This window comes from Pholcus phalangioides, unplaced genomic scaffold (assembly GCF_987345545.1).
Source record: "Pholcus phalangioides strain wild (caught in Gottingen) unplaced genomic scaffold, Ppha-v1.0 ptg000002l_1, whole genome shotgun sequence".
In the NCBI taxonomy this organism is placed as follows: Eukaryota; Metazoa; Arthropoda; class Arachnida; order Araneae; family Pholcidae; genus Pholcus; species Pholcus phalangioides.
The window spans coordinates 15,970,638-15,988,285 of NW_028301595.1; the positions used below are offsets into that span (position 1 = coordinate 15,970,638).

At 31.9% G+C, this 17,648-nt stretch overlaps 1 protein-coding gene across 1 annotated transcript in view; it reads left to right on the top strand.

Annotated features, from left to right (window-relative positions):
- Nucleotides 1-17,648, top strand: part of LOC149089474 (uncharacterized) — a 116,784-nt gene that overhangs the window by 47,924 nt on the left and 51,212 nt on the right. Inside the window, exons 12-13 of the mRNA XM_089238906.1 lie at nt 10,155-10,670; nt 11,393-12,502. Coding sequence (XP_089095032.1) covers nt 10,155-10,670; nt 11,393-12,502 — 1,626 coding nt within the window. The remainder of the gene's footprint in view (nt 1-10,154; nt 10,671-11,392; nt 12,503-17,648) is intronic.

Consider the following 17,648-nt stretch of genomic DNA (forward strand, 5'->3'; position numbering starts at 1 on the left):
ACGGGTGTTGCATGGGGTTAATAAAACCCTCAACTATATTCAAGGGGAAGATGTGGTCCTAAATCTTCTAAGAAATGTATATGTAAGCAAAACACCAGGACCAGATGATATCTATCCCAGGGTCCTCAGGGAATGTGTGTGCTAATGAATTGTTGGGGCCAGCTGCACAGATATACAGGAGTAGTGTTGGTGAGGGTATCTTCCCAAGGGATTGGAAACTTGCTAATGTTGTTCCGATATTTAAGCAGAGTAGTAGAGAAGCCGTGTCCAATTATCGTCCAGTGAGTTTGACGAGCTCCCTCTCGAAAATTTTGGAGATTATCATCAAAGGGCAGTTTGTGAAGTGGATAGACAAGAATAATATATTGGCGGATAATCATCATGGGTTCAGGAAGGGGAAGTCATGTATAACTAACCTCCTTTGCATCTATGATCACGTGACTAAGGCTTTAGGTGAGGGCAAAAATTAAGATGTTTATCTTGATTTCCAAAGGCATTCGATCGGGTCCAACATCGTAAACTCTTGAAGCGTTTACACGAGATCCGGGGTAACTTGCGGAATTGGATAGAATCATGGTTACGTGATAGGTCGCAACAAGTTATGGTAAACAGGGAATTCTCTAGTTGGACGGACGTCACAAGTGGAGTTGGAGGTGGCTGAGAAAAAGATGCCCATAACAAATATGGATGTCATACAATTCAAAAATACAGCAACCCAATTGAAAACACAATCACAAAAATTATAAATAATATATACACATGACACATGAATATTAATTTGTATTAATATTCTTTATGGGCATTGTATCATGTGTATATATTATTTATAATTTTTGTGATTGTGTTTTCAATTAGGTTGCTGTATTTTTGAATTGTATGACATCCATATTTGTTATGGACATCTTTTTCTCAGCCACCTCGTTGGGCATTTTGCCTGTCGTGGCGTTTTATTTGTATAGCATAGGATCCTATGGGTTCACTTGAGTTGGGATAAGAGAAAAAATTTTCTGAAGAGGGCCATGGAACAAAAAGTTTGAGAAACTATGATATAACTATATTCATCTCACTTGTCGAATGAAATGTTTTTTTATGAGTAACATTTTAATACGGATTTACAGTAACATAGCACTTCATTTCTTGGCATTGGTGATTTTTCAGAGATGAATAGCCCCTTTACTTATCTCTGACGATGTCTTGTATAGAACCAGATTACTAGTATTTTTATTGAGGAAATATGGTCAGCCTACATGCAGACATTATAGTGTTGAATGATTGTATTGATACTTTCTACCTGACCACCTTAGCAGGCTGGGCGGAACCCCTCGGCTTGCCGCATTTGGCCCATGGGCTGGAGGTGGCTCACCCTCTTGCTTAAAGTAAGAAGAGTGAAATATCTTTAATGAAACTTGAAATTGATAAACAGACTTTATTGGAAAGTTTGGTATTAAATTTCTATTGTTTTTAAATGCAACATTCATTCAGGGAAAACTGATTGGGTTCAGAGGTTTTGTAAGTTTGATACTCCTAACATTAGTCTTGCCCGACTTAGTGGCAAATTGTGAGAGGATAGACCTCTAGTGCAGTGATTACTTGGCTAACGAACACCTCAGCTTACAAATTTTTCACCCGCCCCCATCATTTTATTATTACCTACTGAATATCATTTGGTGAAGGGATCTGTGGCCTTCGTCTTATTAGAAAAGGGGGGGGGGGTCCTTGGCCTTTGCTCTGTTTGCACAAAGGGCCAGTTAAAAATATAAAAAGTTCAGAATCCCTGTTCTAAGTTAAATTGCCATTCATTATGGCCTTTGTCTGTTGTGACAATTATTGTTGTAATGTATGTTATGTAAGCAGGATTTGCTCTGCCGATTGCCATTGCACCAAATCATGACAAAATATTTCATTTGGCAAATGAATATAAGATCAAATTTGCAAAAATTTCGAGTACCCATTCGGCTTCTTGATGGTGACTCAGAATGATTCCAGAGGAGGGTGGGGGGCTTGATTAACTTCGTCTTTAACTGTGACTAGTTGACCTCACTTTCAACCAGGGTTGTCAAATTTGCTCCCCGGGTAGATACCCATTTTCCCCCCTGGGCTGGGTTTTTCAGCCTAAATAACCCGTGTTTTTTGGGGGAAATTAGTTTTTTTAGGGAATATTGTTTGTTTTCGAAGGAAATGTGTTGCTTTCAGGTTAAAATTTTAGTTTGAGCTTAGTTTATATATTCCAAAAATTTCTGCACAGTGCAGTGTTTAGAATATGTATATTTTGAAATATTTTTGAATGATTTTTTAGGAACAAAAATGTGATGATAATTTCTTGGAATCACAAACACGCTTTTTATAATTCTTCTACTTTTTTTATGTAAACACTTAGGTATGAGATTCGCATATTAAAATATGTTACAGGAAATTGCAAACAGAAAATTGTAACCATGGACCTTAGTTTAATAAATATACCTAATATATGTGATAAGCATACCTACAGAAATTTATTTATAATACACAATTTTTCACACACACAAATCCTTGTATAAATAAATTGAAGCATCGGTGAAGAAGTAAACCAATGTATGTAAACTGAATTTTCATTCAAAAAATATTTACATGTTTTTGCATTATTTTTTTATAAGTTTTATACAGGTACATCACACTTTCATAACTGAAATACAAGTGACAAAAATAAAATTATCTCATAATGAAAAGAAAACTGTGGGATTCTTGAATTGAACATTGGCAACGAACACTTTCAATTGAAACAGAACAAAAAGTATAGTTTTCCTTATGAAAATAACACCTAACCAAAAATAAGCCTTAGCTTGATTTTTCAAGATGCTCATAATATAAGCCTGACCCCGAAAAGTTGCCTATTAAAATTGTCAGCCAGATGAAGGCATTCTGTAGGTCTGTTGCTATACATGACAGATTTTCTTTTTTAATTGATATTGATATATAATGTTATTGACATCTGTGTTTAATGATAATGTAAGTTTTTCTGTAGTTTTAAGTTCCCAAAAATGACTAATTTGAACAGAAAGAAAAAACACCTCCAGAGTAATGAATCCTCAGAATTACTGTTATCTCCTTTTAGCCAGATCATTTTTTAATTATCACTGCTCCTTTAAAAATATTTCAGAATTTAATGACATAGGGATATTCTTTAACAGTGAGGAATTTAAGAAAAAGAGAAGCATGAGACTTCAGCTCCTTTAAGTTTTGGTTCGATTTAAAAAAAAAACTATGGTTCTGGTTACATAGCTAAGGGCGGTGTTCACCGACATGGTTTAGTCACAATATTTTGATAAGAGATCGACACGGATTGGCTAAATTCAGGTTTTTAACCAATCTATGTTGATTTCTTATCCAAAAATTGTGACTACGGTTTAAACCATGCCGGTGAATACGGCCCTAAAGGTTTTATTTGTGACGTATCCGACACTTTTGGTAACATTTGCTGCAGGGTTTGAAAAATTTGGAGAGAAAAAAAATTTGGGCATCATTCTCTGATTTCTCAGAATTTTCATTATCCAAATTCATTTATTTTACCACAAACAATCTTGCTAAAGTTCTGCATATAACTCAAGGTTCAGATACAATTACACAGAAGTTGGTGTGTTTGTGTGTGAACAATTATTCCCTTACTTATAGTATGGTCAATTTTATTGATCAAAAATATAGTTTAACATTCGCCAAAAATGTATATTTAGACACAATATAAGATGTACACATAAAGGATGTACATTACGGTGGGTCAAAAAATTTTTATTTGCAAATTGCTATAGTAGCCTCCTTTAATAAAAAGAAAAATGACGTAAAAAAATTAAAATTGATTGACATCTTCTGGTCATGCATCATACTTGAAGTTTATGAAAATTGAACATTTTCCTTCATTTTTTTAATATTACTTAAAATTTGACAATCGATGTGCAAAAGTTTGTTATGTTTATTTTATGGTTCAATGAAGTAAAATAAATTAAAACATCATTGATATTTCAATGTTTATCGGTCGCACAATGTGTTTGAAAAACTGGAATTGACCAAATTTCTGCAAGTTTCATTGTGCAGTGCTTCTCATGCTTTGTCAGAACAAAAATGACCAGAATTTGCCATGAAGAGGTGGCTGCACATTGAGTTCCACCTACACTATCGAATCAACTATCCAAAGTAAGAGAATGTGTAATTTACATTATAGTTGCCAAAATTGACTAGGATTTATTGATTTACAATTTCTTCTATTGTTTCTTTTCCAAGTGCTCATGTTTAAAGTCTAACTTTTGCACAATGAAACTTGCAAAAATTTGGTCAATTCCAGTTTTTCAAATACATTGCGCGACCAATAAACATTGAAATATCAATGATATTTTAATTTATTTTACTTCATTGAACCATGAAATAAGCATAACAAACTTTTGCACTTCGATTGTCAAGTAATATTAAAAAAATTAAGAAAAATGTTCAATTTTGTCAATTTCAATAATCTTCAGGTACTATGCGCGACCGGAAGATATCAACAGATCTTTTAAAGTTTTTATGTTGTTTTTCTTCTTATTAAAAGAGGCAACTTTTCCACACTATAACAATTAAAAAGTAAAAACTTCATTTTTTTCAACCCACCCTAAAGTTGTGGAAAAAGGAAATTCAACTTTTTTTCCTCCCATTTTTCCCAAAAATCTTGCCTGGGCTTTAATTATTATTATTCCCTTTTTTTTATTAATCAAATACATAGTTTAACATGCACTAAAAATAGATATTTAGGCATAATGTAAGATGTACACATGTTTAAATTACATATTTTGTGGTTGTGGAAAAAGAATATTCAATTTTCCCCATTTTGCCCAAAAAAAACCTGCCCGGGCTGGGTTTTAAACCCTGCCTTCAACAGCCTACATGCTCTTAATTCTTTTATTTATGGTGTAAATGTCATTTTTTAAATTTTTTATCAAATCTTCAGTTGTGTCAGCAGCACAAATTAAGACAGTATCATCTGCAAATGATACCATATGACCAGAAATATTAACATTATGTATTTCATTTATATAAATTAAGAAAAGTATTGGTCCCAAAACTGATCGCTGGGGTACACCTGTATTCATTTTAAAATCACTTAACACTGTTAATAGTTCGTACCGACTGTTTCCTATTTGTAATGAAAGATCTAAACCAGTCAAGGGGAAGGCGTCTTATTCCAATATTTTTAAGTTTTTCCAGGGCTCCCACTCGTCCTACTTTCTAGTTTTTGTCCTACTTCTCCTACTTTTTTACCACAAACCCTATCGACAAAATTTGTGTAATTGATTTTAATTGAGCGGGGAATCATTGATATATTGCCAGATATTACAAGTGTTGTAAAATGCAATTAATGATTCTGCCAAAGCAGAAATTGTATCGTTTTTAAGGTTATTTTGGGGGTGGGGGGGGGGGTACATGGACCATTTGGTTGATTAATTTTTCATTTCCTTAGTTTGAGGGTTTAAGAAGTATAGTAGTCATTAAAAACTTCTGTCTGGATAGGAAAAATAATTTTGTATTACTTCATGGTCTTGGACCGTTACTAACATTCATCATTTAAAATTATGGTGCAAATAGGTGAAACAACAGTTTGCATTACAAAGCAGTTGGATACATAGGCCTATTTTAGGTTTTGTGATTCTGATGCTGCCCAGTAGCATTCAGTTGTCTTCTGTATTTTTAAGGCATGAAGAGGCATAAACAGCATTTACAATGCTCAGCAAAGAGCTAGAAATGGAAGTGCTTCATTTGTCAAAAATGATTACTAGAGCCCGGATTATATGCATATGCATATTTCAGCTTCTTTTGGCGTTAATGCATATAAATGCATAAAATCAAAAAATTTTTAGTATAAATGCATATTTTTGAAGGTTTATTTAAGCTCATTCAACTTTTTTTTTTTTTTTATCATTTTTCAAATATTGTTCATAATATTTTCATGACATTGGATTTTCCCTACGGGTGAAAATGTAGTGAATTAATACATATTTATAAAATATTTTACAAATATTAATCATTTTATTGTAAGGCTATTTTTAGAGATATGTTGAAGTGTTAAATTTTTTTTAGAAAGGTTTATTAGAATAGTGTCAAAATTCTTTTGTTAATGCTATTTTCGTTATTGAGCAGCTACAACAAATTGAAAATTAAAAAATGGCTGAATAAAAATATACAGAAGATATTTGCATATGCAATATATGTATATGAGGGAATATTTTTTTGTAAATGAATACATATGCACTAAGAAATATAAAACATGCATTTTACAAACACAATTGCTTTTTTTTTGCACAATTTTTTTAATGCACGTTTTCTCATTTTTTATACATATTTGGGAATTTTTGACTTTTTCAAGATTTCTAATGCATATTCTGTGGTGTTGAATGGATATTTTGAGATTTTCATTGTACATTTTGTATTTTAAGTGCATATTTTGCCACTTTTTTAGTGCATATAATTCGGGCTCTAATGATTACACTGGCATTGAATAGTAAAATGTGAACCAATCCCTTTAAAAAGGACGGAGAACGCAGTAAAACTATCTGGTTCACCTTGTCTTATATACATCGGATCTTGTAATCTACACATTTTGCACTGCGCTTTTGAAAGTAGTCTCGAAAAAGCATTATTCTTAAAAAATGTACGTCTTCAAAATTTGCTGTGCATTGTCGAAGAGAGTTGACAGACTCTGCACTTAGGAAGACTCCAAAGAAGAATGTAATATATATGAGAGACAGGGAAGAATTATCTGTGGTGTTGCTAGTACACTGTTTTGGCCAAAAATTGGTTTTGTAACCAAGTTATTTCTCATTTTGCTTTGGTGTGAGTCAATCTTCAGTATCCTATGATACTGAAAGTGCTATGAAAAGAAGTTCAAAATTAATTTTTTTAAATTTAAAATTAATTTTTTTTAATTATTTAAAATTAAATTTTTTTAATTATTTGAAATTAAATTTTTTTTAATTAAAAAAATTTTTAGGGATTTTTTTTTATCATGCTATGATTATGTTATTTATAAGGGGTTTCAATAAACACAGCTGCTACCTTTTTATGATTATTTATATCCATAAATTTAATCGTAGCCATTTCAATGTTAATTTTTCTCTATAACCAAATTGACAATGCGAGTAATAATTAATAGCTTTTAAATAAGAATTAAGTTTAACCCATTTTTTTTTATTAATTTCGACATAACAGGTAATATTGAAATAGGTCTGTAGTTGTTCAAATCCTCTTTGTTACCCGTTTTGTATATGGGTTTGACAATAGATTTTTGAGTTCAGTATAAAAAGTTCCGGTATTGAGAGATTTGTTCATCAGATGAATTATAATCGATGGTTGGTGTCGATAGATAATCTTGAGCATTCTGGGTGTTAAACTATTACTTCCCGCAAATTTTCTATTTAGTGATTTAATTAAATTATCAAGTTGTGTGAAATCAATTTTTCGAAGAGCAAATGAATTAATATTAGAATTTTCAATGTGAGTAAAATTGCTCTCTTAATTGTTTATATCATAATTTTTCACCCAAATAATGAAATTGGTATCAAAATAGTTAGTTACTCTGTGTGGATTATTATAATTTGGTAGTGATATTTTTCTTATTTATAAAGTTATTTATGAATTTCTATCTTTCTGTTTTATTCGATCCTAAAGATAGTGAATTTCTCTTTAACCTTTTAACGGCCAATGTTTCCATCAGTTTTATTAATTAGAAAAAAATATTTTTCTATCATGATAGCAATTGATTTTTTTTTCTTGAATGCATAAGATTCCACACTTAATTTACATAACAAAAATTTCATTCATTTCAGCACTTATGCCATAAATTTAATTTTTTAAAATCACCTATTTTTACGGAAGAATAAAATTTTAATTTTTTTGTTCTGATTTTAATGTTGTTTCTATAGACATGGGCAAGTCCAGAAAACATATAAGAAATTTTTTTTTCATGAATTTTATGGTTGATATTTCTAAACTAAAGGATCAGAAGAGGAAATAATATAGAAAAATTTAGAAAATCAATTCAAATCTTAATTCGGCCGGTAAAAGGTTAAAATAGTCATCTTTATGTTTATTTTTGTAAAATTAGCCTCATATTGTTTATACTCAATTTTATAGTCAAGTCTAAATGGTTTTTGTTGTGTTTGATATACAATTTTTCTTTAATATTTATCATTTTGATCAAGTCGTTTGTAATCCAATCATTGTCTTGTTTCATTTTTGGATTTAATATATATTTTTTTGTAAATAAATTAGAATTTAAATTGATATTCAAAAAATGTGTATAGGCATTATCAGTATGAGCTTCATCAAAGACATGTATAAAGTTCACATTTCTGATGAAATTATCAAATAGTTCATAGCAAATCCAGGGGATTTTTCCTTATATATTAAATTATTACCATTATTATTTGGTGAATGTTTTTTTATGAAACTAAGCCTGTGAGATGATACATACACACCACCACTCTATATTTAGATGTATGATGCAATCCTCAATCATAAATTTGCTTAAGGTAGAGCATTTAGAATGTAGCCCAAAGTTAGAAAATCTGATAAGAATAAGAAATTTTGATACATTATAATTTTAAGTAACTAAGTTACTTTTTTATATGAAAATAAATATATTCAGGTCACTTTCATGAGATTTTTTGAAAAAAAAAACCACTTGTACCATCTCACACCATTTAAAGATATGCCATCAGAATGTACCCCAAGAATAGAAAATGTAAAAATGAAATATTTTGGATAATAATGAACCAATATATTTTTCAAGGGGAAAAATTTATATTTTGGCCACTTTTATGTGATTTTTGAAAAAAAAAAATCCACTTGGTTAAAACCAACATGATTTAAACCAAACAACCCTAGTAAATATATAAATGTGCCTAACTTGATTATATTTGTTTGAGATTTATTACATATGTTAAATTCCATATATTAAATTCTCAGTGTTTATGGGTTTCTTTGCAAGCTTTCTCTGCTAGTAGACAATGAAAGTATAAGAACCTAGTTATAAGCTGGTGAATTAATCCTTTTTTAAATGAACCATTTAAATATTTTTTAACATCTTTTTTTTAGAAACAAATTATTTAATTCACAGGGATAGCAGTGAATGATTGGGGGGAGACCATACTTTATTTTTTTTTGAGAGGGATCCATTTTTACTCTCAAAGGACCCAGATTTTGCCAATAATCCAGGACCCAGGTAAATCAGAGTACAGCGCCATCTCTGCCTCTATCATGAACCTCATTAAAACACCATTGTGGGACAGAATGAATGTATAAAATAAATTTTGAAAATGCTTTTGAATTGTGAGCAGTGAAAAGATTCAGTGAATTCTGGAGAATTAAAATATTTTTTTCACTGGAAAATTATTTTATATTAAACAATTTCTATTTGTCCATGATTGGCAGTTTGATTTATTTTTCCCATCTTGAACATGATATAAGTTGTTTTGGAATTCTCATTTTGTGACGTGCTAATTCCGCTAAGGTCTTCCCTCATTTGTCTACAATTTTTTCCATCAGATTAGCCAAATTGCTACAACTGATAAAAGTCATCGAACATACTTAGTGCAGTTTAGCTAAGTGCTGAGTTCAAGCCCCCCCCCCCTATATTTCTCTAATTTTTTCCATGCAAAAAATCTGGAAATATATTGAGCAACTTTCTTTCTGCACTATATCTAGGGCTAAGTTTTATTATTAAATTTAATTATTACCCCAAAGATCTATGCTTATAATCACGAACTTTATCACATATCAACAACATGTATACCATACCATATTACTTTTACTTCAATATCATTGATAAAATGTCTAATATACTAGAAGAGGCTGAAACAGAATTTGGGTTAAGAAAAACCGAAGTCCTAAGTTGAAAAAAAAAAAAAAAAAACTTGGCTGAAGTGTCAGAATTTTGGGTGTCTATATTTGGGAAGTCCTATTGTGTTGAAAAAAACCTGAATCAACCCTTTGGCTACGGAGTCAGAGAGAAATGTTATTTTTTCAAAACATACATTCTGCTGCTTGGTACAAGAGATAAGAGTATTATTTCTTTTTTATAGATTGCCAACAGCTAAATTTCACTTTTTTTATGAGTGTGCTTGATTTCTTTTTTCTTTTCTTTTTTTTTTGTGCAGAAGAAAGAAAAAGAATGGAATACTCAAAATCAAAAATTGACCAAAGATCTTGAAAGTACCAAATCAGATTTGCAGCATGTAAAGAAGAAAAATAATGACCTAAATGCAAAAACCAAGGATTTAAGGGCAGAAGTGGGAAAGTTTACGTTGGCAAACAAAAAACTGAATGTGGAAATTTCGGGAAAAAACACAAAATTGAAGGAATTGGAATCTGAGAATGATAAATTGAAAGTGGATAAGAATAGGCTGCAGTCCAAAATAGAGAGAATGTCATCAGATATCGAAAAGTTGAGAAGCAGAGGTAGACATTCATCGTCGAGGGATTTGTCGTCCATAGAGGCAGAGTGTGAGAAACTCAGAGAGGAACATTCTTTTTACAGAGAAAGAGCTGAAAAGACCAAGAAATTGGAGCAAGAGCTGAAGCAGAAAACTAAGGAAATACAAAGTCTTAAGACTAAGATGGAAACCATGTCCTCTCGTAAAGAAGAAAAAGAAATGCGAGAAGCTTCACTACGGGTAAGACTTTTGATAATGGTTTTAAATTCAGTTTATTTTGTAATTATTGTGCCATTTTTATTTTTAAATGGTTGACAAAGCTACCACGAAGGTCCCAGTATTATCTTGTTAGCATCTAAAATGGCCTGTTATCAAGAGCATCCCATTATCCTGATGCGACCCCTGCAAGTGACACTGGTGATATAGTGAAGTTGGTTTCCTGTGGTTATATCCAACACTATTTGGAAGATGGATGATAGCACTTTAAACACTTAACATGCGTGCCTCAGACAGACATACATGTTGTTCCAGACCAGTGTTTCCGAAAGTGGGTAAGACCCTGGTGGGCAATGAAATTGTCCGGGGGTGACAGAAACTAGGGGTATGACATAGGATCCTATGGGTGCAATGGAGTTGGAGGAATGAGAGAGAAAATTTCTGAAGAGAGAGGCGATGGAGCAAAAAGTTTGGGAAACCGTGTTCCAGACAAATATATGATGTGATTCCTTCCAATATGCACTGATTTGTTAGAAATTCCTCAGAGGAATGTTTGTGGCATGCATATGCAATCTACTGTAGTATTAATGGTAGTGGTTCAAGGGACAGGCATTGGTAGCAAAATAAAAATTGTTTTATTCAAAATCCCTTTTCTCTCTCTTGTTTTGAGTGCAGTCGAGTTTATTTTAAAATAAAGATTTTATATAATAGCGACAGAAATAATTTCATATATTTGAAAATTTCAGAGAAAAATTGAACAGGCAGAGAAAGAGGCATCCTCTATGAAGAAAAAATATGAGGAAGAACTGGAACGTCTCAGGAAGGAAAGTTCCGCTCTCAAAAGGTCTTTGGAAAGCAAGTTCAAAACTGAAATTCAAGCTGAAATAGCTCAAAAAGAAAAAGAAAAGCAATGCATGTTGAATGAAGGTGAAAGGCTTCGATCTCATAATCTAGAATTACAGAAGCAGTTAAATGCAGCTGCCGGGGAAATAAAAAACTTGCAGCAAACTCTCAATGAGGTAGAAGAAGACAGAAATAAAGTGCGTATGGACTTACACGCATGCGTTACAAGGAATGAAGAACAGCTGACGAGACTTCATGAAATTCAATTTGTGAAGGAAACTGAAATTAGTGAATTGAAGAAAAGGAATGAAGAAGTCAGGTTAGAGAAGCAAAGTTTAATAATTCAAATGAGGGATAAACTTGCTGAGGTGCAGTTCTTGGGAAGCAGAGTAGAAGAATTAGAAAATGAGCGTAGTGAATCGCAAAAAAGTCATGAAGATCTGCAGTTTAAATATATAGAACTACAATCTCAGGTAGGTAATACTAGTAATAACAATACTGAAAGTTCAAAAACCAATATTCATGAAACAGAAGTAAAGAGTGAAGAAACTAGCAGTCTTCAAGTAGAGGCAAAAGCAGAGTATGAAACTTCAGCTGCTGAGAAAATATGTGATCTTGAAGCTAAACTTAAATCTGCAGAGATAGAAATTGAGTCATATACAGAACAATTTGAAGATCTGGAGAGGAAGCTTAGTGCTGCATATGAAAGTAAAGAGCGTTCAGAAAAAGAATACTATCTGTGCATTCAAGAGAAAGATAGAATCATAGAAGGGCTTGAATGTAAATTCTCTGAGCTGCAGTTTGCACTGAAGCAAGTTGATTGTAAAGTATGCAATTCTGAAACAGTATCGGCAGTAGAAAAAACCGAAGCTGTACAATCGCATGACTCTTTAATTCGGCAGAATGATAGAGACAATGAAATTCATGCTCAAGAACTATCAGATTTGGAAAAAAAATTAGAAGAAATGAAAACAAAACTTGAAGATACAAAGAAAGAATTGAAAGAAAGCTGGGTAAGAAATCCCATTCCCTCCTATTATTTTCTGTTTTTTTTCCATGACTCACAGTAACCTGAAACATGGCCGGAAAAACCTCAGATATGCTGTTGCCAAAAAAAAAACTAAAGAAATTGTTTACCTGAGGATAAATTAGATACCTGAAATAGGTACCTGAGCTGCAAATTAAACGGATTTGTACACTTATTGAAAAAATAATAATTTTCAAGTGCTTATAAGTGCTTGAAAAAATTTTTTTGTGTGAATTTCTTCCATAAATTTTTGTCCTCTCCCCCAAAACTAAATTCCTTTTAAACCTTTTTCCACTAGGGCAAAAATAAGTAGAGCATAAATGGTGAGCTACAAGATATAAGGTTCAAAACAACATATGGCCATGCATACCTGAGGTATTTCTGTTTAAAAAGATATTTCCTAAAATCTGGCAGCAAAACACTGTACTTAATTGCTTTAAAATATTTTAAGCTATTGAATTGATGAATATCAGTTGCATACATGTTTGCTGACCATATTTCCTTGATAAAAATATGAGAAAATCGCTAGTTGTTGCCTAAAGGTAAGCAATAGTATTGTTTGGTTTAAAGCATGGTTGGGTTTCTTCCGGAAGAAACATATTTCTTCTGGGACAGTGGAAGAAACTGGAAAAACAGGAAGAAATGGAAGAAAAAAAATTTTTCAGTAATTACTGTTTAGTTTAAGTGTACATAATTAATGTTTGTTGTTTCACCTCATTGGTTGTGAAATAATATCAAATGTGTTTAAACAATAAAAAACAATATTTTTAAACATTTAATTATAAGTATCTCGCCAAGATGTGTGTGCTTTATTGGAAAATTAAATATTGCACATTAAAACAAATTATTTCAACTACTGCTCAAAATGTTAATCTGAGAATAAAAAAATATACAATTTAAAGTATAATTAATACATCTTTGTAGAAAATAATTAGTTTCATATATTCAGCACATTTATCTAATTACTTGTCAATAGATAACTAAGTAAATGTTGCGTTTAACAAAAATGTAAAAGTATTTTAGGAATTTTCAAAGGACTTGTGTATGATCAACAGGCTTTCCCTATGCAATAAGATCAAAGCTGCTAAGAGACAACTGATATAACAGCCAATTGAAATGCTTAGAAACATTTTTAATCATAATGTTTTTTCATCATTGTGAGTGAATATCTCCATGTGGTGGATAGAAGCATACTTGAATATTTTAAATTTTAAATTGCATAAATTCTACTCAATATATCAGCTACAGAGAGATCGTGCAAATAGTGCTGATTATTATCACGAATGAATGGGGCTTTTTACAAAATACTGACTTGATGCCTTATTTGTCAGTCGTAAAATTAAGATGTGTAGAGACTATTCTTCCCTATCATTTGTTCTCATGTCTTATCAATATTGAATATTAGGATGAAAGTTGAATTCTTAACAGGAACTGGGGCAAAGTACAATAATTTGTGTTTTTTTTTAAACTGCAAGTGCAATACTTCAGTCATACCATTCAAATATTAATATAGTATTATGGTAAAAAAGATGTGATAAAAAAAAGTAATGTGTTAAACATCTGAAATTCTCAAAAGCTGTGAAGCTGTGATAGTGTTGAAATGCTTAAGTTCTGCAAATTCAGCAGGTTTAAAAAGAATATAGTATGTGTTTTTGGATTCACCCACTCAACTTTAAAACAGCCTTAATGGCTGTCATAACAAAAAAAAAGGTTGTTACACCAAAGTGATCAATTTAAAATGGTTTATATTTCTTGTCAATAAAAGTAATTTAAAGTTCATAAATAAATAAAGGACTTATTATTCAAACATACAACAAATAAAACCTTTCAAAATTGATTTTATATTAACATTACAGTTGATAAAATCTTTCTTCCATATCTTTCACATTAGAAATTCTTGCTGCCTAGGTTTTCGGTATGCATGGCGCTTAATTTGAAAAGAGTTTAATAATTCTGGAACTATCACTTTCATTAGTTTTGGAATTATCACTTTCATCAATCTGGAATTATCTTTCATTAATGCTGGAATTATCTTTCATTAATGCTGGAATTATCTCTCTGATTTTGGAATTATTGCTTTCATTAATTTCGGAATTATCTCTTCCATTAATTCTAGAATTTTTCTTTCATTAGTTTTGAAATTATTTCCTTCATTAGTTTTGAAATTATTTCCTTCATTAGTTTTGAAATTTTCTTTCATTAATGCTGGAATTCTCTCTTTTCTTAATTCTGAAATTATATTTTCTTAATTCTGAAATTATATTTTCTTAATTCTGAAATTATCTTTTCTTAATTCTGAAATTATCTTTTCTTAATTTTGGAATTATCTTTCATTAATACTGAAATTATCTTTCGTTGATTTTGGAATTATCTCATCAATGCTGAAATTATTTATTTCTTTTATTGTTTTAAACTCCTATTTATGTCATTAGAAAATAATGGAGATTGCCCATGTTGGGGACACCATTCTTAGCACTGCCAGGGCATAAGTAATATAAGCTCTACATAAGTAATTAAGCCCTGCAGTAATATAAGCTGGATGGATGGTGTATTATCTCACCATGTTTTTTTCCTTCAGGAAGAAGCAGCAACAGTAATGACTTCACTATCATGTTGAGGGCCAGGTGGTCTTATAATCCAAAGAGATACCAGCTGCCCTAAAGGACAAAGACCAGTGTACTAGTAGTTACATTACCTCTCAGACATTTTTATTTTCTTTCCATAAGAAGCAGCAACAATATTGCATATCGCCACCAGGCTTTAATATTCAATAGTTTTTTTTTCACCATTACACCTCCAGTTAGTCAATGTTCTACTGTACAGTAGTAAGTGATTTATGAAAAATAATCAGCTATATGCAGGGTGATAATGAAGTTCTGATTCCAAAACGCCATACAATAAATTAACCACTGGGTCAGAATGATATGAAAATGTACATGAATACTCCTGAAACAGTGGAATTTTCTTTGGCGAAAGAACTTAGAAATATACAAGTAGAAAATGCTGGACTTGGTCAGTGGCAGGGTTTAAGCTACGGTCGCATTTTTTGTAAAATGCGAAAGAAATAGTAGCCACTTTCACAAAAATGCATACAGGAGGTACGAAACAAGTAGACATCCAACCATCAATCTTTACATTAGCATTGTAGCATTTTGCTAAAGATTTTTCCTCCATTTTTGCTTTTTTGCTAAAGGAATTTTTTATCTAGCTTAAACCCTGGTCAGCGGTATAATCTATTTTGTGCAACATCATTTCAGCTCTTCAACAGCATCAGTATGTGGATAGGACGACTTCTATCAAGATGCACATTTGCAACACTGACAAAGCAGCTGCTGAAGAACCATTTTGACAATAACAGGATGACTGGACACCAGGCTGCCACGTTCACCTGACCTTAACTTTTGGCTTTGTGGGGAGGGGTACCTCAAAATGTTATGTGCAGTGGTTGAATTGCAAACTTTGGTGAATTGAAAGTACATCCACATCATTATCATGATATACTTCGATCTGTTATTGTGGCATACATTTTTGCCCTGCCATCTGATAGCCAGAACACTGCACAACATACTTAACATTTCTTGTGTAAGTTATAGTTGTTTAAATGACATCTCTCTCTCATGTTTGTGATGTTTCCCCATGAATTATGAAATTATGTGATGCTAATTAAGTTATTTTGTCTTAACTGGCTATTGTTTCCTTCAATTTTGTTTGCCTATTGTTTCTTCAAGTAACTTTCCCATGCGTTGCATGAGTACAGCATTGTCTATTTTATATTTTAAAGTATTTTTTCCCCCTTCGCCATTCAAAATGTCATTGTTTTAGGAATATTCATGTAAACTTTCAAGTCATTCTGGTAGTGGTTCTTATTTTTAACAAGCAAATTAATGCATTTTGTTTGCTACAATGCTAATTGTATGGCGATTCAGTTGAACTATAATTCCTTAACCACAAAATTGTTTTAAAATCTGACACTTCTAGTCACAAGATAAAAAAACCTTTAAAAACTTGATAATTTATTAATATACAGTGAAACTCCTAAGATGGCCACTCAGCGTTCCGCAAAAAAATGGCCATCTGCAGAAGTGGCCGTCGAATAGAGGTTGTATAACAGGAAAAACACATTTCAGAGGGCGTGCCAAAATAATGGTTTTCAATCTCTCAAATAATATATATTATGCTCAATTTATTTTACAATGCCTAAAAAACATTTATATATACAGTGAAACCTCACTATTACAATGCTGAATAAATCCCTCTACAATGGTATTTTTTCAAGTCTTGTTTAGAATAATCTATAGTCTGTAATGTTAAACTTCTTGATGCAAAGATATTCTTTATGGTGATAAACCTCTATAACAATTTTTAAGGAGGATTTTGAAACCACTATACAATGTTTCTTATGTTTATTGTTTGATCAGACCTTCATGAGAAAGGCTAGTTTTACCCTACTGTTGAGTTGAAGGCTATAGATTTATACTTATAGCATAAAACCCCACAATGAACATTAAAAGAGTGGCACCTCTCTTGAATTTGACCTGATTGGCACTTGACTCAGAGTTTCACCCTTCCAAGTTTTCACACTGGGAAGGACTGGAACATTAGATTTATTAAAATCCTGTATACCCTGAAGGAGAAATGCCACTAACACGTTATAGTTTATCAAATACCTGGAATTTCCAAAAAAGACTCATAAAAATTTCCTAATTTTTGTTAGTCCTGTGGGACTCGTACTTTCTGAGTTCTGAGAATAAAAAGTATGAAAAGGAAAAAACTTGTATCAACTGTTTTTTCTCCTACTTACCATCTATCATGATCACTCTATGTCGTGACCTTGAAAATTAGTTCCACTTTTTTAAAGTACAAAGGAAGCTTAATACTGCATTGGTATCTTATATATTAATGTGAAAGTATGTATGTATGTATGTCTGTTCTTTATACAAATCTACAGTTTTAGACTGATCGTCGCCAGATTTTGCATATACCAAACAGGACCGGGATTGACCGTAGGCTATTTTAAGAGTTCTTCAGAGCTGGGCAAATGCCCCAAATGGGCAAAAAACTGTCGGGCAACAATGGTTTTGGGGCCTCAACAATCACTTTCGGAACGTTTATTTTGGTTACCGTGGTTCCCA